The 20,785-nt window shown below is 53.1% G+C and overlaps 13 protein-coding genes and 1 non-coding gene across 14 annotated transcripts; 8 read left to right on the plus strand and 6 right to left on the minus strand.

Annotated features, from left to right (window-relative positions):
- Window positions 1-593: 593 nt before the first annotated feature.
- DACRYDRAFT_20303 (uncharacterized protein) lies at window positions 594-1,733 on the plus strand (the record flags this gene model as incomplete). Its single annotated transcript, XM_040771877.1, has 5 exons — window positions 594-660; window positions 714-779; window positions 831-955; window positions 1,010-1,138; window positions 1,186-1,733. The coding sequence occupies 5 exons, from the start codon at window positions 597-599 to the stop codon at window positions 1,576-1,578; spliced, it is 777 nt and encodes a 258-aa protein (XP_040631507.1). The 3' UTR covers window positions 1,579-1,733.
- Window positions 1,734-2,076: 343 nt separating this feature from the next.
- On the minus strand, window positions 2,077-2,160 carry DACRYDRAFT_t19. The gene has a single exon. It is a non-coding gene; the product is annotated as a tRNA-Gln (tRNA).
- Window positions 2,161-2,444: 284 nt separating this feature from the next.
- Window positions 2,445-3,452, minus strand: DACRYDRAFT_113999 (uncharacterized protein; the record flags this gene model as incomplete). Its single annotated transcript, XM_040769739.1, has 1 exon — window positions 2,445-3,452. The coding sequence occupies one exon, from the start codon at window positions 3,450-3,452 to the stop codon at window positions 2,604-2,606; it is 849 nt and encodes a 282-aa protein (XP_040631508.1). The 3' UTR covers window positions 2,445-2,603.
- A 379-nt stretch (window positions 3,453-3,831) lies between these two features.
- DACRYDRAFT_47904 (glycoside hydrolase/deacetylase) lies at window positions 3,832-4,962 on the plus strand (the record flags this gene model as incomplete). Its single annotated transcript, XM_040774791.1, has 5 exons — window positions 3,832-3,887; window positions 4,000-4,123; window positions 4,175-4,267; window positions 4,317-4,850; window positions 4,909-4,962. The coding sequence occupies 5 exons, from the start codon at window positions 3,832-3,834 to the stop codon at window positions 4,960-4,962; spliced, it is 861 nt and encodes a 286-aa protein (XP_040631509.1).
- A 1,842-nt stretch (window positions 4,963-6,804) lies between these two features.
- On the plus strand, window positions 6,805-9,758 carry DACRYDRAFT_104500 (uncharacterized protein; the record flags this gene model as incomplete). Its single annotated transcript, XM_040767938.1, has 5 exons — window positions 6,805-7,151; window positions 7,198-7,428; window positions 7,943-8,527; window positions 9,403-9,439; window positions 9,492-9,758. The coding sequence occupies 5 exons, from the start codon at window positions 6,805-6,807 to the stop codon at window positions 9,756-9,758; spliced, it is 1,467 nt and encodes a 488-aa protein (XP_040631510.1).
- A 733-nt stretch (window positions 9,759-10,491) lies between these two features.
- On the plus strand, window positions 10,492-11,276 carry DACRYDRAFT_104501 (uncharacterized protein; the record flags this gene model as incomplete). The annotated part of the gene is made up of 5 exons (XM_040767939.1): window positions 10,492-10,580; window positions 10,632-10,771; window positions 10,841-10,880; window positions 10,943-10,990; window positions 11,045-11,276. The coding sequence occupies 5 exons, from the start codon at window positions 10,492-10,494 to the stop codon at window positions 11,274-11,276; spliced, it is 549 nt and encodes a 182-aa protein (XP_040631511.1).
- Window positions 11,277-11,385: 109 nt separating this feature from the next.
- Window positions 11,386-12,542, minus strand: DACRYDRAFT_47542 (S-adenosyl-L-methionine-dependent methyltransferase; the record flags this gene model as incomplete). Its single annotated transcript, XM_040774764.1, has 3 exons — window positions 11,386-11,888; window positions 11,944-12,135; window positions 12,185-12,542. 3 exons carry the CDS (start codon window positions 12,540-12,542, stop codon window positions 11,386-11,388), a joined length of 1,053 nt encoding a protein of 350 aa, XP_040631512.1.
- A 458-nt stretch (window positions 12,543-13,000) lies between these two features.
- Window positions 13,001-13,492, plus strand: DACRYDRAFT_104503 (uncharacterized protein; the record flags this gene model as incomplete). The annotated part of the gene is made up of 3 exons (XM_040767940.1): window positions 13,001-13,177; window positions 13,233-13,299; window positions 13,353-13,492. 3 exons carry the CDS (start codon window positions 13,001-13,003, stop codon window positions 13,490-13,492), a joined length of 384 nt encoding a protein of 127 aa, XP_040631513.1.
- Window positions 13,493-13,796: 304 nt separating this feature from the next.
- On the minus strand, window positions 13,797-14,714 carry DACRYDRAFT_13844 (uncharacterized protein; the record flags this gene model as incomplete). The annotated part of the gene is made up of 3 exons (XM_040771001.1): window positions 13,797-14,124; window positions 14,175-14,350; window positions 14,400-14,714. 3 exons carry the CDS (start codon window positions 14,712-14,714, stop codon window positions 13,797-13,799), a joined length of 819 nt encoding a protein of 272 aa, XP_040631514.1.
- Window positions 14,715-15,177: 463 nt separating this feature from the next.
- DACRYDRAFT_34918 (uncharacterized protein) lies at window positions 15,178-15,426 on the plus strand (the record flags this gene model as incomplete). Its single annotated transcript, XM_040774389.1, has 1 exon — window positions 15,178-15,426. A coding segment is annotated over one exon (249 nt), but the record flags the coding sequence as incomplete, so codon positions are not given.
- A 157-nt stretch (window positions 15,427-15,583) lies between these two features.
- Window positions 15,584-16,237, plus strand: DACRYDRAFT_47503 (uncharacterized protein; the record flags this gene model as incomplete). Its single annotated transcript, XM_040774760.1, has 2 exons — window positions 15,584-15,934; window positions 15,986-16,237. The coding sequence occupies 2 exons, from the start codon at window positions 15,584-15,586 to the stop codon at window positions 16,235-16,237; spliced, it is 603 nt and encodes a 200-aa protein (XP_040631516.1).
- A 198-nt stretch (window positions 16,238-16,435) lies between these two features.
- DACRYDRAFT_114002 (FAD/NADP-binding domain-containing protein) lies at window positions 16,436-18,588 on the minus strand (the record flags this gene model as incomplete). The annotated part of the gene is made up of 12 exons (XM_040769740.1): window positions 18,353-18,588; window positions 18,174-18,303; window positions 17,939-18,126; window positions 17,572-17,882; window positions 17,437-17,520; window positions 17,295-17,385; window positions 17,008-17,244; window positions 16,868-16,949; window positions 16,801-16,816; window positions 16,731-16,744; window positions 16,539-16,682; window positions 16,436-16,488 (listed from the first exon to the last, which is right to left on the minus strand). Exons 1-12 carry the CDS (start codon window positions 18,521-18,523, stop codon window positions 16,436-16,438), a joined length of 1,521 nt encoding a protein of 506 aa, XP_040631517.1. The 5' UTR covers window positions 18,524-18,588.
- A 276-nt stretch (window positions 18,589-18,864) lies between these two features.
- Window positions 18,865-19,944, plus strand: DACRYDRAFT_13847 (uncharacterized protein; the record flags this gene model as incomplete). The annotated part of the gene is made up of 7 exons (XM_040771002.1): window positions 18,865-18,989; window positions 19,047-19,078; window positions 19,136-19,241; window positions 19,292-19,382; window positions 19,443-19,536; window positions 19,586-19,677; window positions 19,864-19,944. 7 exons carry the CDS (start codon window positions 18,865-18,867, stop codon window positions 19,942-19,944), a joined length of 621 nt encoding a protein of 206 aa, XP_040631518.1.
- Window positions 19,945-20,082: 138 nt separating this feature from the next.
- DACRYDRAFT_13848 (uncharacterized protein) lies at window positions 20,083-20,505 on the minus strand (the record flags this gene model as incomplete). Its single annotated transcript, XM_040771003.1, has 1 exon — window positions 20,083-20,505. The coding sequence occupies one exon, from the start codon at window positions 20,503-20,505 to the stop codon at window positions 20,083-20,085; it is 423 nt and encodes a 140-aa protein (XP_040631519.1).
- Window positions 20,506-20,785: the final 280 nt, after the last annotated feature.

Raw genomic sequence — 20,785 nt, forward strand, 5'->3', positions numbered from 1 at the left:
TGATTAGATGCGAGACAGGAGACAGTCATAGAGACGCATAATGGGAATATGTCGTTTGTGATTACGCGTCTTAGCAATGGTGAATGTGACTGTATGCCAGGACGGCGCGTCGCCCCGATCGTAGAGTTGCGTTCGGCCGACAGATTAAGCTATCCCCAAAGTGACTTGCTCATTACTCTTCTTTCCAGTATTTTGCGAAATCAGTCTAGGAACTGTGTCCAGATGTCCTCAACTAGGTCGTCAATTTGGACTATCCCGAAATATAAGTCGGTGGAGTCCCCGGGGTCTTGAGGTATATCGGAGCAAGCCGTAAAAGAATGTCCCCAGCTGACTCCTGAACGGTTAAAGGACAACTTCATGGGAGAAATGTCGGACGAAATCGTGAACGAGTTTCCGATGGAATTCTGAAGTTCAGAATAGCCCTTCATGGGTTGTAGGTGAAGAAGAAAGGACGAACACACACCTTCCCCAAACTGCAGGAAGGGAACGCCACCGCACGTGGAACCCTGAGAGAGCACATGGCCGTCCAAGCCCAACTTCGTGGAACCCCAGGAAGGGTCGTCTCCCACCATTCCAACGTTCATCCCACCACCAAAATGCGCCCTTCATTTGTGCAAAGGGCGCTCCTGGCGCTCGGCTTGGCTACTTTCGTGACTGCGGGTGAGTGATTACTGTCAGAGGTGGTAGGCTGATGACTTACGCGTGTGGTGTAGCGGTCGTTCCGAGTGAACCGAATGTAAAGGCGACAGCGACATGGCCCGAAGGGAATCCATTTGGTCGTGCGTTGTTAATGCTCGTATTATCTTACATAGTGCTGAAATGAGATCCAGTGGTTGTGAACGGCCAGAAGAACGAGATGTCCGTAGCGGTCGAGAATGCTTCGCCGAACAACATCTCGCTCGTCTCCATCGGCGGGTCCTTCCATGACGCTGTCTCCGAGGCCTTCCTACGCAACGTGCGATCTTCATTCTGATAGCATGTTCTACTCTATGATTGACCCTGTGAACAGACAACTGCGCGCAGTGTAGCGGGCGTCATCGTCCCTTCCGGTGCTAAGCTCCAGCTGCCCTACGTCTTCCACAGCGAGTTCAAGCCCAAGGACCTCAAGCTTCACGTCTGGCTCGACTATCTCGACGGTGTCCGTCTCGCTCGATCTCTCATGACCTTTCACTCACCCAATTTCAGGAAAACGAATCGCGCGCAACGGCCTTCGAAGGCATCGTAACGATCACCGAGCCACCCTCGTCTATCTTTGACCTGCAGATGTGGGGCACCTACCTCCTCCTACTGGCTCTGGTCGCTGGTGGGGGATACTGGGCATACCAGTCCTATTTCCCGCAGAAGAAGCGCGGCTCTCGGTCTTCTTCCAAGCCTAAGCCTAAGCCTGCGGACGTTTCTTCCCCGGTTGGGACGGTCAAAGTAAGCAGCGGAGGGGGAACGTACGAGGAAGAATGGATCCCGAAACATCATCTGAAGAGTGGAAAGAAGGAGAAGACTGAGGGTGGCGCTGCGAGTGGTCCTGAGAGCGGGGCGGAGAGTGAGGGCGCGAAGAAGAGGAGGAGCTCCAAGAGGAAGTGAGTGATGAGGACATGAGTAAGGATGTGTTGGATGCGGTTAGGATGTTCGAGGGTGTCTGCGGGGGTTCCTTCTTAGCGACTACACTTTTTTGAGCCCAGTACATGCCTCGTCTTATTCTACCATCACCACCGACCCAAAATAATCAGAGATCATTTGGATTATATTTAGTTGTGTGACAAGTGACGACCCGCACAATTCGGGGGCGTAAACGTATTATTTTGTTTGAAATCTTGATTACATCATTAATAAATAAAACCCAACGATTGTGCTTGTGAATTTCGTGTTTGAGGCCATGCAAAGTGGCAAGGAAGCAGGTCGTTTGCCCAAATTATGTTTATGCTTCCGAATTGTGCTAAATAAGACTCCAAAGCCGCGATCCCAGAAGAGCAATAAAACTGTATGAGATATCTGCTGAGATATAAAGACAGTGGATAACCCGCAGCCAGGCGTGTCTGGGTGTTTTTCGGAGCGGAAGTTGCAAAAAAAAAAAAAAAAAAGAGGTCGATTTGGGATTCGAACCCAAGTTGCTCGGAAAGTTCCGGAGATCAGAACCGAGAGTGATAACCGCTACACTAATCAACCGGCTGACTAAATTTTCTCATGGTTCAAGGATCATGTACAAAGTGTAAAAATTTCAACATCTCATGGTCTTGTTTGACGGAAACAGAGGCGGAAATCTAGACCTAATTCCATATGGATTTCTGACGACTGGATCTCATGATTTTGCAGGCTCCGGTTTACTCATTTCTTGACTACAACTTTTTTTAAACGAGGTAAAGAGCTTGATTATATACCTTGGAATTACTCTCTACGGTAACCTGATCCGCGTGTCAGATGAAGGACCACAATTGTGAATAGTTGAGACGGTTTGAGCTTGATAGTCATACAACGGATTTGTGTTCTACTGTATGTACGACATGAACTAATACAACAACGGAATGGTTCAATTTGGAAGAGAAAAAGAAGGCTCATCTTGAAAGCGAGAAAGTGACAGAAGAAAGCAATTCAGCAAGAGACCAACCCATCTACCAATCACCGCCATCGCCCATATCGCCCAGAATATCGCCCAGAAGGAACCCACCGGCTAGACCGCCTAGCAGCGGAAGAGCCATCCCTCCCCCTCCCCAGCCAGACGACCGCTGCTGGTACTGCTGTTGCGGTGGTGCATACTGAGGCTGATAATAAGGCTGAGGGGCGTACCCGCCATAGTAGCCTCCTTGCTGCGGGGGATAGTATCCCTGCTGTGGAGCGTATCCCTGTGGTGGAGCCTGGTTGTATTGCCCCGGATACCCCTGTCGCTGAATATCTTGCTGTCTCTGCTCGTATTTCCTCCGCATGTCTGCTTCCCGTTTCTCGGCCGCGATCCGGCGCTGCTGGCGCTCCTCAGGCGTACCCTGCAGCTTGTCCTTGACATTGCCGAACACGCCTTTCTTTCCCGAACCGGAGCCGCTGGCTTTCGTGTCCTGGTCCTCGGGTGGAGGACCAGGCGGTGGAGCAAACTTCTTCGGTGCAGAGCTATCGGGGATGGAAGCGATGAAAGTTGGGTCGTCATACGGGTGCACCCAGATAGAACGGGGAGGCTTGGCCTTCGTATCAACGTAGAAATGATGTTTCTGGTTCGGGTCCCACTGGCGGATCCACCCTGGTGGGAGCTCGCGCTCCTCATCCAAAAAGCTAGCAACAGAGGCGTTGGGCATGCTTGCACCAGGTACGGAGAGCTTGGAAGTATCCTGCTTTGATTCGAAAGAATTGGCAGACTTGCCCGTGTTGGGTGTGTTGGGGCTAACAGGGGTATAGGCAGGGGGTGCGTCCAAGGGCTCGTTGATGGAGGGTGGAACAGAGGTGTTGCTACGGTTATAAGGGTTGTTGGACATTGCTGCGGTTGTTCTCTTTATATCAGAAATGAAAAGGAGAGAGAAGAAGGTGGTGTCGAACCACCGGGGGAAGGCCTTATAGGATGGGCACTGGTTGACTTGGCGCCGGCTTATGTATGTGTGCTGCGTGTCACGTTTTGTTCGGCGCCGCAGTCCCGCCGGGTTTGCGGGGTCAGATCACGTAATCATGCGCTCTTCCGGACCATTCCATGATGATGAGACGCGAACCCTATCCATTCCCGAGCTGACCACGAACGGCTGGCATTTTAATATGTTGCAGATGGCTTGTCATCGTCTAGATTGTATTTCTGCTGGCAATAGATCTTGTTCATTGACAACCATCATTGCTTTGTCTGCTTGAACGCTCTGAAATAAGGAAATGGTAAAGAAAGTTCTCTGTGGGTTTGGCGTCGACGTGGATGCTGTAGCGGGTACGTCTTTCACCGCCATCGCTTCCGCTCGGAACTTACCTCTAGATCTCTGATACAGGCTGGTCCGCCTCTTCTCCATCATGCACTCACGATGTCCACTGATTGTAACCGGTCAGGCTCGGTTCATATGCCGGTGAAGACTCGCCGAACGATATCTCTCGTGGTATGTTTGCGGGAGAGGTGGGCACTCCGAGGCTGTTGAAACTGTTCAAGAAGTATGACATGAAGACAACATGGTTTGTGCGTCTGGTAATCGTCTTTGAGAAACGAGGTGCTGATAAGGTGGGGAAGATCCCTGGACACTCTCTGGAGACGTTCCCCGAGCAGATGGCGATGGTGCGGGATGCAGGACACGAGATAGGCCTGCACGGGTACTCACACGAGGTTCGCCTACCGCTCCCTCCCCTCCTTACCGCTCACGTACAGCGCACAGAATCCAGTAGCGATGACGCTCCAGCAACAGAAGGACATCCTGGAGCACACCTTCAAGCTCTTGACCGACTTCTGTGGCAAGCCTCCAAAGGGAAGCGTCGCTCCCTGGTGGGAGACATCCGCCGAAGCGACCGAGCTCTTGCTCGCCAAAGGCGTGGAGTACGACCACAGCGATATGTCACACGACTGTCAGGCATATTACCTGCGCGATCAAGACAATTGGACTAAGATCGACTTCTCGCAGGAGGCGAAGAGCTGGATGAACCCTCTCGTACGGGGCAAGCCTACGGGGCTGGTGGAGATCCCCGCCAGTTGGTACCTGGACGACCTGCCGCCAATGATGTTCATCAAGAAGAGCGCGAATTCTCATGGATGGGTCGATACGCGTGTGGTGGAGCAGCTGTGGAAGGATCAGTTCACGTACTTTTACAGGGAGTATGATGAGTTCATCTTCCCTATTACGATTCACCCAGATGTGAGCGGGAGGCCGCATGTGCTGCTCATGCTGGAGAGGTTTATCGAGTGGGTTAATACGGTGCGTACTGTCCTCCTTTTGCTTGCGTTTAGTGGCAGGTTTGATAAGAGTGACATAGCATGAGGGTGTGCATTGGGTGACGATGAGAGAGATGGCGGACGACTTTCTTTAGGAGCAAGGTCAAAGTCTAAACAAAGTATTGGTGCGCTTGGTCAATGGTAAGGGCCCTCCCTGGTAGATGTGCAGATAGCAACTATGCTGGGGATTCCCCACAACTTTGTGCATCGATTGAGCTCGGGAAGAGGGCCCATGTAAGATGTCAGCACCTACGACCCCTCTTCGACCATATCCTCTGCCATCTAGGGATCCCACACCCCGACTGACTAGTAGGGTCCTTGGCTAGGATTCCGGATTCCATGTCGGGAAACCCGCATGTAGTGGAGACCAACCGACACCACCACTTCTCAATCTCGAACCACCACCATGTCTCGTCTCCTGCTGCGCTTTCGGCACCGTTCTTTTCCATCGGTCGGGACGGTACATCTCTTGAACCGTTGTCACCAGTCCTCCCGTCCGAGCTCTGTGCCGAGGCCTACCATTCAAGAACAAGCCCGCCATCTTTCTTCACGCCGGACATGGGTGGAGATGTTCACTGGCCCGATGCCCCCACCCTTCAAGTTCCAAGAATTCGTGGAGCGCGTTGACTCGCCGAGCAACAAACAGACTAGGAACAAACGAGAGGACGCTCCGGATCATACTCGCCTACCCAGCGAAGCTGATTTCCATGTCGCAAGGCGGCACGACCGTGTTCGGCACCTAGTCTTCATGGATGACCTTATCAAGCTTTGCGATGTCGCGAAAGCGGTCCTGGAGCTTGTTGAACTGCACGAGCCCCTCGAAGAAGTCCTGCAGAAATCGCAGGACCTTTCACGGAACAGGGGCAGTCTGCCTTTGATGACACCGAGAGAACCCTATGCGGTCTCCTGGGAGTATTGTTATGCGCCAGCAATCGCGTGGGGGACTCGACACCGAACGATCCAGGCCGAAGCCGGCGTCGACCAGTATTTCGCGGACTATTTGGCAAATCCTGCAAGTCAGTTCTTTGGGTGGCTTTACAGAAATCCACCCAATCCCGTTATGGTCTCGCACAGCCTGCAAGTCTCCGTGGACAAGAATTGGCCCCGAAGACGGATTGCAAGTTGGACGTTGCTATTCTGGGGACGATATTCCGCACTCATTCCCCCCCAATCAAATATGATACCGCAACCCTATCTGCAATCGAAAACAAGATAGAGAAGGTCTTCTTGGACTTCATGCGCAGCTTGACAGATGCGAAGTTAGATTCAACGGATAAATTCATGCCCTCCGGACCGGGACGCCCACTGATCAAGATCCACTTCCGTTACCCTAGGGCAAAGATAGACCAGACCATCTACGACTACGTTTACACGGGCGAGCGGGACCCACGTTCGATAAAGAAATGGGAGGCAGTCATCGCTCAAGTATGTCGCATCCGGCCACCCATGGCAGTATCAATCATAACTCAGTGTCTTTAGGTGGCTACATACTTGTACTGGCATGAGACCCATCACGGTGCACTTGGATCTGAAAAGACAATCATCTTGTTCATCAAAGAGAAGACAAATCTGTTCATCAGCGCGCCCATTGAGGTGTGTATCAATCGTCCGTATGCAACAATGCCGCGCTAACGCGCTCCTGTCATGATAGGGCGACAAGCGCCAGCTTGCAATCCTTGGCCTGCTCCTGCATCGGGCTTACTTCGACAATGCGCGAGGGGCCGACTACGAGTACGAAGCAATGCCTGCTTATCTGAAGGCCGGACGTCGCCCGTGTCTTCGCGCTTCCCTCCGAAAAAGGAACATCTGCCTCATCCCTCGGCAAGCAGCAAGGAGTGCTTAGCGGTCAGCCTCAAGGTCGTCGGCGCTATCACACGGGAAGGGGCAGCCGTCTATCGGCGACAGGCCACTCATCTTCGTCGCAATTGTCCACGACGATGGCCGACCGTTCTCGAGCAACCGGAGCCCATCTGTCTCTCGATGACTTTGAACAGACATGGTATCCGACCACCCTACAATTCGACTTAAGAGCCCTCCGCCTGGATCCTTTGGCAATTGCCCCACATGTCTTCAGGGGCAGACTCGAACAGAAGAACATTGTTTGCAAGATCGTTCCGAAATCGAGGGCCTCCGATATGGACCACGAACGCGAGGTCTATGACCGACTGATAAGCTTGTGGGGCAACGGCGTGCCGCAGCCCTACGGGTTATTCGATTTTCACCTGGGGAAGATGTTGATTTTGAGCGACGAACGCGAGCCATTGGACGAGTGGCAATCGGAACGGTACGTTCTGACCATGGTGGTATTTATCCAGCTGATCATTGCACAGCCAAAAGGTGTATGATCTAGTTCAGAAAGTGCACGATCTCAATGTAGTGCACAATGATCTTCACCTCCACAATGTGTTGAAGGACAAGGACGGCAAGTTGACACTTGTGGGCTTTACAGATGCAACCGGTCATCTGGGAGGAGAATGTTACTGGACTTGTCCTGAGCCGTTCAGGTTCAGAACGTGGTTGTACCCGACAGATCGGCAGGATAGTCAGGAGCATGCAAACATGTAAGTTGTGTTGTTCCACAGGGTGATGGGTGAACTGTTGGTATGCGCACGTCGCCTCAACCTCCGGAGCACCAGCGTCAGCAAGCCCCATCAGTCCCACAGCCGGTACAAACGGGGCCGGCAAGTGAAGCCGTAGGCAACCTTGCCCATCCTCGCTCGTCACTGCGATTGTTTGATCCCCGACTCGCGTCTCATCCCCTTCCTGCGTCTCTTATCCCCCATGCCATCCGCCCCGTCGCCGCCTCAATTCCCGTCGTGCAAGTAGAGATGCCCTCATCTTCGCTTTTCTCTGGGATGGAAGGAGGAGAGTGGCATGTCAGTGCCGGTGCCGGTGCTGGTTCGGACGGAGGGGGCATCTGCAAACGGGCGACTCCCTGAAATGGCTAGGGAGCTAGAAGTGCGTGGAACTGTGGGTGGAGGAAAGGTCAAGGCAGAGATGGCAAAGGAAGCAGAGGCAGTAGGGGAAGCGAGAGCGATTATGAGGCTTTGCTCACCCTTCCTCCGGCGAATTCAGGGGGGCGAGCGGCACCAACGGAGCAAGGGAAGAGAGGGAGAGGGAAACGGAGGGGGGGAGGATGAGCATCAGCGTCGACCGTGACCGACCAAGGGAGTCGGAGAGGGCTGCTGGAGCAGCAGGAATAGCGGGAGGGGGGACATGGGCGAGCGTGCTGTTTCGTCCCTTGAAGATCTTGCCCGGGCAGGGAGAATGGGGAAGATTGAGCCGCTCCCTGCCTCTGGCGAGACGTCGACGAGCTCCGCTCCGTGGCTCAGGAGCGGCGCCAGCACCAGCATGTTCTCGCCCTCCCAATCAAGGACGAGCATCTGCTCTGACGCAGACAGCGTCTTCTCCCCCTCACCAGCGGCAGTACTCTCCCGCAGTGCTGGCCTGGCATGGACACACCAATGACGCACACCCCTACCCCTACCCCGGCCAGCTGCTGCGGTTGGACAGGGGTTGCAGGCAGCGTGTCACCCAGTCGAGCCCGGGGGAAGGGGGTTCGGCGCTCAGTATGCCGGGGTCACCTTGTACTTCTCCGAACGACCAGGGGCAGGGGCAGGGACAACGGCATGCCAATGGCAAGCGGTGGGGTCAGCAGCAGTCGGTAGGCAGAGGCAGACAGCCGAGGCTGAGGGCTCTAATAGGAGAAAGGAAGGTGTGGAGCAACAGAATGGGCTTGCAGGGTTGCAGAGGGGTTTTACAACACACGGGGCTGGCAGGAGGAGAGGCCTGCAATTGCCTGCTGGGAGGGTCAGGGCAAGCACGAATACAATGAATCTAAAGAGAGGGAAGTCGAGAGGGGGGGACGAATGTAGGCAGAGGGAAGAAGAGAGAGCCCTGGACCTGCGGGGAGGTGGAGAGGGAGGTCAAGCTGGAATGACTGGAGAGCGCTGTCCGTCGGCAGGAGCTGGCGGGCCTGTTCTGGGGTGCGTGTGCCTTTACTCTCCGCAAGCATATCGTACTGACGACCACCTCCGTGTGCGGAATATAGAATGCCCTTGCTCGCCCTGTGCCTCTCGTGGCTCTCCCCTCCCACCACCCACAGCTGTTCCACCCTGGCGTGCCCTTGGATATTTTCTCTGCAAGCTGCTCATGCATTTTGCACTCCCAACAGACATGCAGGCGATCGACCGCTTGAAGTAGACCTTGGCCCCGGCAGGGGCGACCCGATCCTCCGGCCTGGTCGGCGACGACCAAGCACACATCCTTGCATTTTGCATGATCATGCTTCATACGCATACAGACCCGTACCGCTAGGACAATCAGAGGAAGATCAACAGGGAGGATCATGTGAGGAATACGAGGCGGATGGGGGGTGCAGGATGTCGCAGCTGAGGTGTGTCCATCTCTCATTGTCTACTGCTCCGACTCTGTCGCCATCTTCCTGCAACCGGGAAGGAGAGCTAGAGGTCGCAGGTTGTGGGATGGGAGCGTGAGAGGCAGGGAAGGAGATCCTGATGCTGATGACCTGACAGTATTTACGACTACATCACCTTCACCCGGTTCATCTTCGTCAAGGAGGCGATAGACATACACGACTGGTGCTGTCTCATGTCCAGCCCAGCACGGACAGCGCCAACGCCGGATCGACCTCGCCGTCGTTACGTTCCTTACTCAATTCGGCCGATCAACTCGGGGCCCCCTCAGAGAGATCAATACTGAGATCTCTGCGAACCGGCCTGGCATTGCCAACCTGGGACCGCGTATGCCACCTCTCGCAATTGTGGCGAAGCCCGGCTATGCACACATAGGATCTGTTATAGACAGCCTCAGTCCGCTCTTGTGCGGCAAGGTCAACTCTTCCGGTACATTCAGCATCCACCAAGGCTAGCTGGATGGCCAGTCAGAGGTCACCGAGCGCAAGAACCCCTTGTTCGAGCAGGAAATAGACAAGCTCGAGACGCTGCCGGAGTTTGATCTGCGGGCGGCGCGGAACCTGGCAGACCCACGCCCTGCCAGAAGTCGACCAGGGACAAGACGAATGCTGTTGATCGGCCGCGTGCCAGAAGTGTCACCCAGATCCGGTTGGACGTGATGAGACTAAGGTGCTATTGCGACGGGCTCGGCTCGGACCAGGATGTGGGGTGGTTGGAGTGGGCAAAGACAAAGCAACCTGTGTTTGACGCTACTCAGGAACGACTTGGTGCGTGGGGGCAGGAGGCTCAGGGCAGGCCAGCCAAGTATGACACTTCCGATGCACCTGGAATTGGCTGCTGGAGACGGAGGATCCTCGGGCGCACTGGGCTTCGAGCGCGTCCTGGATTGACCGGCGCGCGGCCGAGGCCCGAGCCGTCCCCCACGATCACAGACGGCTTGAGCATGCTTGTGCAGATGATCTGCGGGTTGAAAGGAAATCATCACATCTTCATCAGATTTAAAGGATCGAAGTGTTATAAGAAGGAATAACAAATTGGTTCGCAGGGTGGATTTCACGTGACAGGGACGAACAACATACGTCATAGGAGCGACCAACCGTCCGAGGGCAATATATATATTCTGCACAAGCAAAACCCCACCCGACGATCCTTCCTCTTCATCTCCTCCATAATCACTCTTCGGCAAATATGGAAGACCCCGCTAAAGAACTCCCCGAGGTCGTCATGCTCTTCACGATGGCATCGACGCCCGAAGTGCAGCAGGCTGCCATCAACAAGTCCGTCCTCCCCCATTCCTCTGCTCTCTGCTGAGCGTGGCCGTATCCCAGGTATTTTTCCAAGGACGCGTCTTTCAACCACCCCCTGTGCAAGATCGAGCACGGGACGGAGAGCAGGGAGGGCATCCTTGCCGTATACCAGTGGTACAGGATACTCAGTCCGAAGATCAGCGTTCACGTCGATAACTGCCGTGAGTGGGTTGCCCCCAAGTCGAATATATGCGTCACTGACTGGCGGGACAATGGATGGTCGTGTACAGACTGGGATCCGAAGAGTGGGAAGGCGTTCGTTGCGGTGACGTGAGTGCTTGGGAGGGTTTGTGAGGCAGGCTCGGAAGAGCTCAATATATGCGCACTTGCAGGCAGACATTCCATCTCTGGTTCTCACCTTGGCCGGGAAAGCCCGCTAAGTAATCCTCTCCCTTCTATATGTGTCTATTGAGCTGACTCTGCTTTCTGCTCAGACTCCTCGTCCGGCTCACGCTTCAAGACCAGAATGGAAAGTACTACATCGTCCGGCAAGAAGACTTCTATGAACCCGAGGAGCTTGGATACATCGTATTCCCTCCCCTTGGGTACGTGATCGAGCTGGGGAAGTACGCGGGTGCTGCTGCTAGTATATTGGGAGTGTGGGGGGTACAGACTGCCAGTGCGTTCGGGTGGTGGAAGCCCGAGGAACATGAGTGCACGGAATGAGAGAAAGGTAGAATAGGACCTCATATTATACTAATAATCAACTACTGTACAACTGTTATACATGAGTCCATCATTAGAGGCAATATGGTGTCATGCGATACGTGAGCGCCTAGGCTGTCGGCTCGTCGAACATGTCCCCCTGTCCCTCTGCCAGCCCACCGAAGTAGCATGTCACCGCTGTCAACCGATTCGCCATCCATTCCTCTTCCACTTCGACCATCTCCCCACCTTCTTTGTCCAGCAGTGCACTCACTTCCTCCAGATCGACATGTCTCGGCAGGTAATATGCAACATTCTTCGTAATCCCTCTGCTGAGCTCGAACAGCTCCTTCCCATGCACGGGGCTGATCGCCGCCAACTTATACGTAGCAGGCTCTCCAATCCCCTCCTCTCCTTCCGCAGGCTTGTTGTATTCCGGCCCACCCCAGGGTGGGGACATGAACACGACATCGATCTTGCGTCTCGAAGGGCTGGAAGAAGGGAGCTGGATAAGAGACCGTGCGAAAGTAGGGTAGTCGGCAAGGATGAACTCGATACGATCGGCGACACCGTACAGAGCGGCATTATGTCGTGCCAAGGCAAGACGTATGGAAGAGTTGTCGATCGCTATCACTTGAGGACCCGTGGGTACATGCACCTTCGGGAAAGTGGCAAAAGAGAGACAAACCTCGGTCACACGTCCTCGCAAAAGCAATCGCGTTTCCTCCTACACCACAAAATGCGTCGAGCACGACATCGCACCGACATCGCTCGGCGATCTGGTCGGCGATCTTCTCCGGAGTGACGCTGAACCACCCGACTTCATCCATCAGGCATCCTTTGTCATAGAGAGAGAATAAGTGGTGTCGTCGACCGAACCCTTAGCAAACGTTAGAGGCAATCAAGATGTTGCATTGGGGGAGACTGACACTTCTGCAGAGAAGGGGGCATGTCCATCTTTTGCGTGTAATACGGTACGAGCGCGCTAGCGTCCCATTGTCGGTATCTTCTTGGTAGTGGCCCGGCGTAAGGAGCACCGTTATCCAGCTTTCGCCGTTTCCTTGAGATTGGAAAGCCATCAGGCCCCAAGGACGCAGCGACGGAAGTAGCGCCCGTTGCAGGGACACTCTTTCGGGTAAGATGCCCTAGTTCCCAGTGATCCTGCTGCAGTATATCAGCCAAATGGCTACGCTCTTTTTGGAGCGCAGTTGTGTTGCTGATCGGCAAACCGTCCAGTACAGGACGGCCACCCAGCGATGCCTTATCCGATAAGACGTCTTCTTCCATCTCAGTCACGATGAGCTCCTCCTCCGCGTCGCTTTGGATCAACGTGTGATCTCCCTCTCCCAACATGTTATAATCTTCATCTTCATGCTGGGTCGACAAGAACGACGCGCTTTCTCGTCGTGTCTTCTTCCTGGTAGCTTCTTCGCCACTGATAAGTCCCTTCGCGCCTTTAGCGCCCTCCTGGATCCCAAACGCAGCTTTGACATCGTCAGGTAACGAACCGAGCAAAGATCCCGGCCGAGCCTTTGACCGTCGGTGCTTTCCCATATCCCGCAGGAGGTCAAAGAGATAACAGGGAGAAACGATGGTAGACGACAAAGGTGTGTGGCAAGATATCGCGTGTTCTGTTGTCTTCTCAGACAATCAGCCTCCGGAGTTGTAGAACCCTAACTTCCAATTCCGACCAACAGCCTGACAGCACGTCGCACGACCAGAACTTCCCATACCAACCTAAGCCGATGTCCAATTCCCCAACAACCTCCGGTCCTGCACCTGCCCGACCACTAAAAGTCGCTGCCTCTACCCTTCCTGGTAAAGCCGCCCCACTCCAACCACGGCCGTCCGCTGCTGGGGCTGGGAACGCGCGTGCACCACAACCGACAGACATATCTAGTCCGCATGAACTGACGGCGTTTGTCTGTCTTTTTGGGTAACGTATGCGTAAACTTGACGCTGATGGCAGTTGCTTAGGTGGAATCACTCCTCACACAGTTGGAGACGAGGTTTGATGAGATGTCGACTCAGGTGCTGGAACGAAGTACGTGTCGTTGGTACGGCGTTCCGTGTGACAAGGCACTGACAGAGACATAGTGAACGCCATGTCTACACGGGTAGATTCGCTCGAAGTGTCAATACAAGATCTGATTAGTGGGGGTTTAACGCCGTTGCTACCCCAAGCGACGGGGGCGTCGACGATGGGCAGTGATGGGGTGAACGGGAAAGAGAGCTGAGGGGGTTGCAGCAGATGTTATGGACGGGATGGATGCTAGAGTGTTTGCTACGTTCACACGCTAATGGTATACCTCATTGTATGCTATGTTTGGTATTAGTATTGGAATCGATTCCATCGGCATTGAACGACGAAGTTACAAGTGAACAATGATCATTACCTAGGTTATGGAATCATTGTTTATGGGATCGTGTATGGGTTGGTTATGGAATCGTGTATGCTCGGTATAAGTGTTACATGCTGAGAAATGTATGCGCATCGTGCGCTTTTTTGATGAGCGAAGCCAGGACGGGGTCGCTTCTGAATTACTGGAGATGACAACATCGCGAGATGGGGCCATCGATGCCCAAGTCTGCGCTACTGCAGGGTTGAAAGGGTGCTTGGTAATTAACTTCGTTGAGTGCGCTGATGTCGAAATCGCATGCCGTTGAAGAGCTACCGTTGGAAAGATCTTCCATAGAAGGGCCATCCATGTCTTCACATTCTCCCACCATGGTAGCGAGACGATCATCAGGCATGCTAGGGAGACTTTCGACGATACGGGACCATTCACTTTCGGCCAACTTGAGAACTCTTGCACAGCCAGAGGCCAGCGAATCATCATGTTGGGAGGTTTGCGAGGAAGAATGCGCCCTAGGTTCAACTGTCAGCGCATACATATGCATGTCGTGGTCTGAACGTACGCGGTGGCCATGTTCATGACCTTGCCCATACGATCGATAGCATCCAGGTACTTGCGCCTCTCACAATCAGCAGCGACCGAGTCAGTCCGCTCCATTATATCTTCGTACACCTGATTCGCATGCCGGATCTTTGCGTTCGTACGAACTATAAGCGCATCGTATGACTTCTCTTGTTGCTGCGAAGATTATCAGAACGCGTGCTCGCATGGATAAGATGGTGCATACATGGACATTTTCGACCCAGGTCTGCAATTCATCACCCATCAACGCGCATTCCTCCACCCACTTCTTCGCGCATCTCACGTCAGCATCACGAGCAGGTTGCCAAATATCCAGGGCCTTCTTGAGCGTATCGAGCGGTTCGGCGCATACGTGTTCCATCCCGCTGAACGCCTCTAGGGCAGTGACAAGTTCTTTCCTTGAGTTTGCCAGGTTTGTGAGTGCAGTAGCATAATTCACGAGCTGAGTATGAATAGGGATCAATGCTTCAGCTGTCTGATGGACTTGGGTTCTGTCGAGGGTCAAACGTTGAGAGGCCATGGTGGTCGTTGCAGAACGATGAATGACACAAGCGGTGCAGCATCTTCCGTGATTTTTGTGAAATATCAACACTTTATTCGGGACTATAATTTGAGGGTTTTCCAAAGTTTGATTGATCTGGAAGGAGTCAGAGATGTGAAGAGCGAAAGAGAGAAACCGACAAGCTGGATATAGGGCGCGTCCCTGGAACGAGCACGTGTTCTGACTGGTACAAGGGTCTGGTCGGAAAGTCATGTGATCGACGGCAGACCCTTTTTTGATCGTGCCCTCATCAGTCGCTTTTTTATCTCAGAGCAGTTCGCCCTCACAAACCATCATCATGTTCCAACGAATACGTTCTGCTCCTTCAATACTTCGACCTGCTTCTCGAATACGTTTATACACAACCGAAGTGGCGCCGAACGCAGTCAAAGCCAATGAATCCGCACCAACGGAGCCATCCACCTCGTCAGGCGAGCCGCTCACACACTACCGCATCACCCTAATGCGCTCTGCGCTCGGCCTCCAATCATATGCCCGCGACACGCTCGCCGCTCTCGGTCTCAAAAAGCGCATGCAACATGTCTACCACCCTTTCAGCGCTACCACCGCTGGTCAGATCCTGCGCGTCAAGGAGCTTGTCAAGGTCGAGAACGTGCCTGCGAGCGCGGTGAAGACTAAACAGGAAGAGAGGCAGGAAAGGAGACCGGGAGCAGGGTTCCAAGTTGTGGGAAGGCAGCAAATGGCGTGGGCCGTAAAGGACGAGTTTGGGGGAAGTGAAGAGAGTAGCAGAGCACGGCGGACAAGTCTGGAAGGCCAGGAGGAGGTGAGGGATGAGGCTCATACGTCAGAGGTCGCGGCCTAAAGCATGTAATTTCTGGTAGGGTGCGATGTCCAACTTCAGTCCTCAATTGTTAAGATCACAGTCTGGAAGCCCGCACCACTACCGTCTGGGTCTCCGTGCCTTCCATACCTCTGTCTCTGTCAGGTTCACTTCCCATATCGCACCTGTTCTACCCCATCCCCTCACCCACGAATCGACCCCAACAGCTTTCGAGTACCTTGACAGCCTTACCCCAGAGTCCATACCCCACTCGACCTGTGTGGTCGAATTCTCGCGTTCTTCGGGACCAGGTGGCCAGAACGTGAACAAGCTGAACACTAAGGCGACTCTGCGGATGTCCTTGAAGCCGCTACCGAGTTGGGTGCCTGCTTGGTGTGTAGATGGATTACGTTCCTCTGTATGCGCGTTTTATCATTCGGTGCAATTATGTCCCTGACGACAGACGAAGAAAGAGTATGCAGCATCTTCGAACTCGATCGTTATTCAGTCCAGCGCAACTCGGTCACAGGCCTCGAATACCGACGATTGCTTTCGCAAACTACATGCGCTCGTCAATCACCATTCCCGAAGCGTGCTTGTTCCTATTCCCGATGAGGAGAAGAAGAAGCGGATAAGTGATCTTGAGAGGAAAGAGGCGGCAAGGAGGCGAATCATGAAGGAGAGGCAGAAATCAAAGAAGGCGGGTCGAAGAGGCGAATGATGTTGTATTACAACATCACAGGGGCTGAATACGCACGAATAGGAAGCTACGTTTGTATGTTTCACATTATTAGTGACGTTCAGTCATTGCTCGGTTCGGCCACCTAGTCTTGGCAAGGAACTCCCCACCCATACAATACAAAGAGGATCCTGCGCGGTTAGATTCAGTGTGAAAGACGGAAAGAGCGGCGACATAATCTTACCAATTCAGCCTCTCGGGTCGGAAGAAATGGAAACTGATCAACCACAACGCTAATGCAGCGGTGAGAACATAGGTGGGATCGCTGGGACAGGTTCCTTACTGAGTTCCATGTACGTGAAGAAGGATAGCGCTCCTCCAGCTGAGTCGCGCTTCAGCCACCTGAGCAGGTCTACCCATAGTTTCATATCCTCCGGAAATGGTCGGGCAGCAGGGTCGAGCAGGAGACAAAGCAGAACCCGGAGATCTGACTAATGATCAGTTTTGCTGGGACACGTCACTAAGAACTTCCTACATATGCCAATATGACTTCGGGTATCCAATTCATCAGCGGCGGGGAAGATGGGTTTATCGAGCTCACTTACAAATGACCAACGGTTCCTAGACATAGACATCAGTCTGGATTACGGACGTAAAGGAGGGTCTGCAGACCGATAGCATTGATATAGGCGGTATTCGTGAGCAAGATGGACCAGTCCTCGACGGAGAAGTTCTGCAGATAGAGGTTCGGTCGCTATACAAGCACCCTCAGCACCGTGTAGCGGACCGTCTTGATGCTCAACGACACATACATGGTATCTTTCTGGAAACAGTTCTGCAGGTAGGAAATCGACGGATGGTCTCTTAAATCCGGTTGCCATTACGATGACATCCGCGTCGAAGTGCTCTTCCGATCCGGCGTCATTCGGGGATGAGGATCGGCCACGCACATTGACTTTCACGCCCGTCGACGTAGCTTTCAGCACGTCCCCGCGTACATACTTGCATTTGTTCTCGTGGATCTCTGTAAGAAACTCGTCATTCACGATCTGTCGGCCCGTCAGAAAGGACAATATCAGAGGACCGGGGGTGGGCATACTGGTGTCCCTTCGAACAAGCCCAGCTGAGCGGGAGAAACCCAGCTTTCTCTGCCGTAATGGAAGATTCGAAGGATATCCTCGGGTATCCAGCTGTAAGAGTCCGTGAATGAAATGAAAGCACGACTTTCCGCCATCACGCACCTTAGTGGAATTTCGCGGCCGAAAGGCTGGAGTGAAAGCGCAGTATCGAAGAATATGTTCCTTGGGATGATCCATTTGTCGTGCCTGTTAAATAGCTCATGAATGCTGGGAAACTGTGCAGTAAGGTGAACGGACCGAGCAATGATCGTCACTGGGCCAGACTTCTTCTCACAAGCTAATTGAACAGCTTCGACACCACTCGCGCCGCTTCCGACAACAACCACTCTCTTGTCTTTCAGATCCACGTCGTCAAGTTCACTGGAATGGACAACAAGTCCGTTGTAATCCTCCAGCCCTTTGAGCGATGCATCCTTCTTGTCACCGCAGGTGCCGATGGTGACCACAACCGCATCGAACGGTCCTTCTCCATTCACCATCCATCGTCCATGTCCGCCCTCCGCTGGGTCGGTAGAGCTATCGGCCCGTGTCACTGAAGTCACTGTCGTCTGAGATACTATGGGTGAGAATTGTGATGCAGCACAGAGTGGGAATAGGTGCATACATTCAGCCTAGTGCGACTCTCGAGCTTATATTCCCGCCAAAGTCTTCGGCACTCATTCAGAATCTCATCCCGTTTGGGGAATGTAGACGTCCAGAGGACTCCCGGGTGGAAGCGATACAAAAGACTATTGAGCTGCAAACCGCTCGTTCGATTCACGTGTGCCCAGATACCTCCCACGGCATCGTTCTCTGGGAAGCAAATTCAGTGCAGTTGAGAGCAAGACCGACGAGCTTACTTTCGAAGATCTCAACTTCAAAATTATGAGAGATAGCATGAGCAGCTGTCGAAATGCCTGTTAGCCCGGCACCGATGACAGCGATCCGACCGTAGGGTCGCTTGAGCGGTCCATCCGTTTTCGGAGCTCTCTGTGTGACTGATGAACATAATTCAGTGTTCGGTTGTCATTTCACTCACAGGCTTAAAAATTGATACGATAAGTAGCTGCACAGTCATATAGAATAACTTGAAAATGTGATTGATCATGTTCAGCGGATAGAGGATACGCCAGTCATATATCTTAGTTCGTGTGGGAGTCACCTTGTTCTTGCTGTCCTTATCCAGAGCAGTGCCATTTTGATTGTCCATCTGGAACGGTATTCAGTCTCGTTTGAAGTCTTGTTGGCAGGGTAAGGAGGAGAGGAGTGCAGTCCATCCATTCACTAGGCATTTAGCTATGTTGTGTTTTGTGTGTAGGTTGGCCGTTGGAGTCGAAAGCAGACGTCATTGGGTGCATGTGAAAAACGCGTTCACGTCGCGTCTTCGTCTCACCCTCGCGTCCTTCACTCTTTCACTCTTCTTTGTACCATCATGCCACGTCACGGTATTGTTCTTTACCTTTTGTACTGAGCATAAAACCGATAACTTGCATAGCCGTAAGCTCTGCCAAATCCAAAAGCGGTGGTCGGGCAATCAAGCCGCTGTCCATCATGAAAAACGGATGCAGTACGAAGTCGACGCGTTTCCACGAAGCTGATGATGATGAAGATTTGGACAACAATGACGACGATGAAGTGGAGGAAGAAGACGAAGAGGATGATGGGTTTGATGAGAAGTGTGTTTTCGTCTCTGGCACTGTAAAATACACGCATATGCTTACATCCCCCAACAGGGAGATCAAGAAGTTTCTCGCTGCGAAGAAGAGTACGCGTCTCTCCTCCCATTTATTGAAGGCGTCTCAGCTGAATGTCATGTGAATAGAGCAGACAAGTGCATCTCGAGCTAGCTTGACGACAGCTATAAACAAGCAGAATGTCTCAACCCGCGCTGCGTTATTGGCCGCTAAGAAGGAAGCGGAGGCCGAGATGTATGCGCCTTCTGCCCTTTCACCAAACGTGCTTCTTAGTCCATTTATAGTCGCAATGTAATGGAGCGCATTGATGTCCTCCTTCAGTCTGATCCTACTCCTACCTTGAACCCAATGCTCGATCTCATCGGTAGTCGTAATGTAAGCTTCCTTTCTCGAAGGACACAATGAAAGTCACTGATGTCACAATGCGTGTCACAGAACGCTGCTGAAGCCGTCCAGGCCCTTTATGCCAATGTGATTGACAAACTATCTGCTGACAAGGACATGGCGTTGGAAGCTACGGACAATCTGGGTGAGTCCCCAGCCATACCCTTCGTTGCACGCGCATATCTGTCGCAAAGTACAAGAACAGGCCAAGCAGCGAAGGAAGCGGTTCAAGGAAATCATTGACAAAGCACATGGGGCGCTAGATGAAGGTCAGATGAACCAAAAGGTACGTTCGGATGCAGGAGCCGTTCTCTTTCACCATGCCTGGACTGCCAAATCTGCATTTGGACGCTGGCTGACACGGTTCTGCTTTGCTCGTTCTCTCGTTCTCTCGTCGCCTCGGTCCCTCAGGCTGTTACGGACTCTACAGAACTCATCGCACATCTTAAGCGTGCTCTCTGTGCTTGAACAGGTTCTCGAGATGGCACAGCATCGGTTCTTGGTCTGTTGTTTTCTGGGTTCAGAAATGGCTGTATGTCGGCTTTCAGTCTAGTCTTATGGATGACACTATGTTTCAAGTTTCCTCTCGCCGGTGTAACAGTACAATCACAAAATATAATACCAAGCGACGTAGCCACCGAGTCTCTGTCGAGACGAAATTGAATGCCCCGCACTCTCTCTCGACGACTCTCTACCATGCCTTCCTCTGGAACGTCAGTACCTCCCACAACATTGTAAAGTCACCCCGCAAGCTGTACAGCGGATACGTGAATGTTGCCGGCCTGTTCCTCTCCGCAAAGAAATGGCCCATCCACGCCAACCCGTACCCCTCAACGATGGCCAGCACAACATACTTCCATATATCCTTCTCTTGGATAGCCCAGCCTCTGGTACGACTGGCCAAGTGGGGGTATTCCAGCAGCTTGCAGAGGTAAGGAACCGCAGCGGCGACGACCCGGCCGAATATGACGATGCTCCCGCTTGTGCCGACGAGGTGGAGCATCCGGTTGATGCGATTCCGATGTTCGCCCAGGTAGAAAGGGTAGAATGCCCTGAACGACTTGTACGGTGTTGGAGGGAGAGATATGCGCTCGTACGTTGGGTTGGCAACCATCGTGGTTCAACTGATGGTATGGGGTAGTGCGGGGTTGTACGGGGTAATACGGGGTAGTAGGGAGAGGTGCCACAGGTCTCGGGTGAGATCTAGCAAAAAGTAGTGCATTTATAGGATCGAGTGTGGTCATCGTGCCACCTCACTGCCCCGATATATTAGATAACCCGTGACGACAGGGGTATTCGAATGTAACACTCGTGATCACATGCACGGTTTACTGAGGCAGCTCATAACCGGCAGTCCAGTGAAAATCGACCCATGTGAAAGAAGCGAATGGTGA

Source organism: Dacryopinax primogenitus (genome assembly GCF_000292625.1).
Source record: "Dacryopinax primogenitus strain DJM-731 SS1 chromosome Unknown DACRYscaffold_3, whole genome shotgun sequence".
NCBI classification, from domain to species: domain Eukaryota; kingdom Fungi; phylum Basidiomycota; class Dacrymycetes; order Dacrymycetales; family Dacrymycetaceae; genus Dacryopinax; species Dacryopinax primogenitus.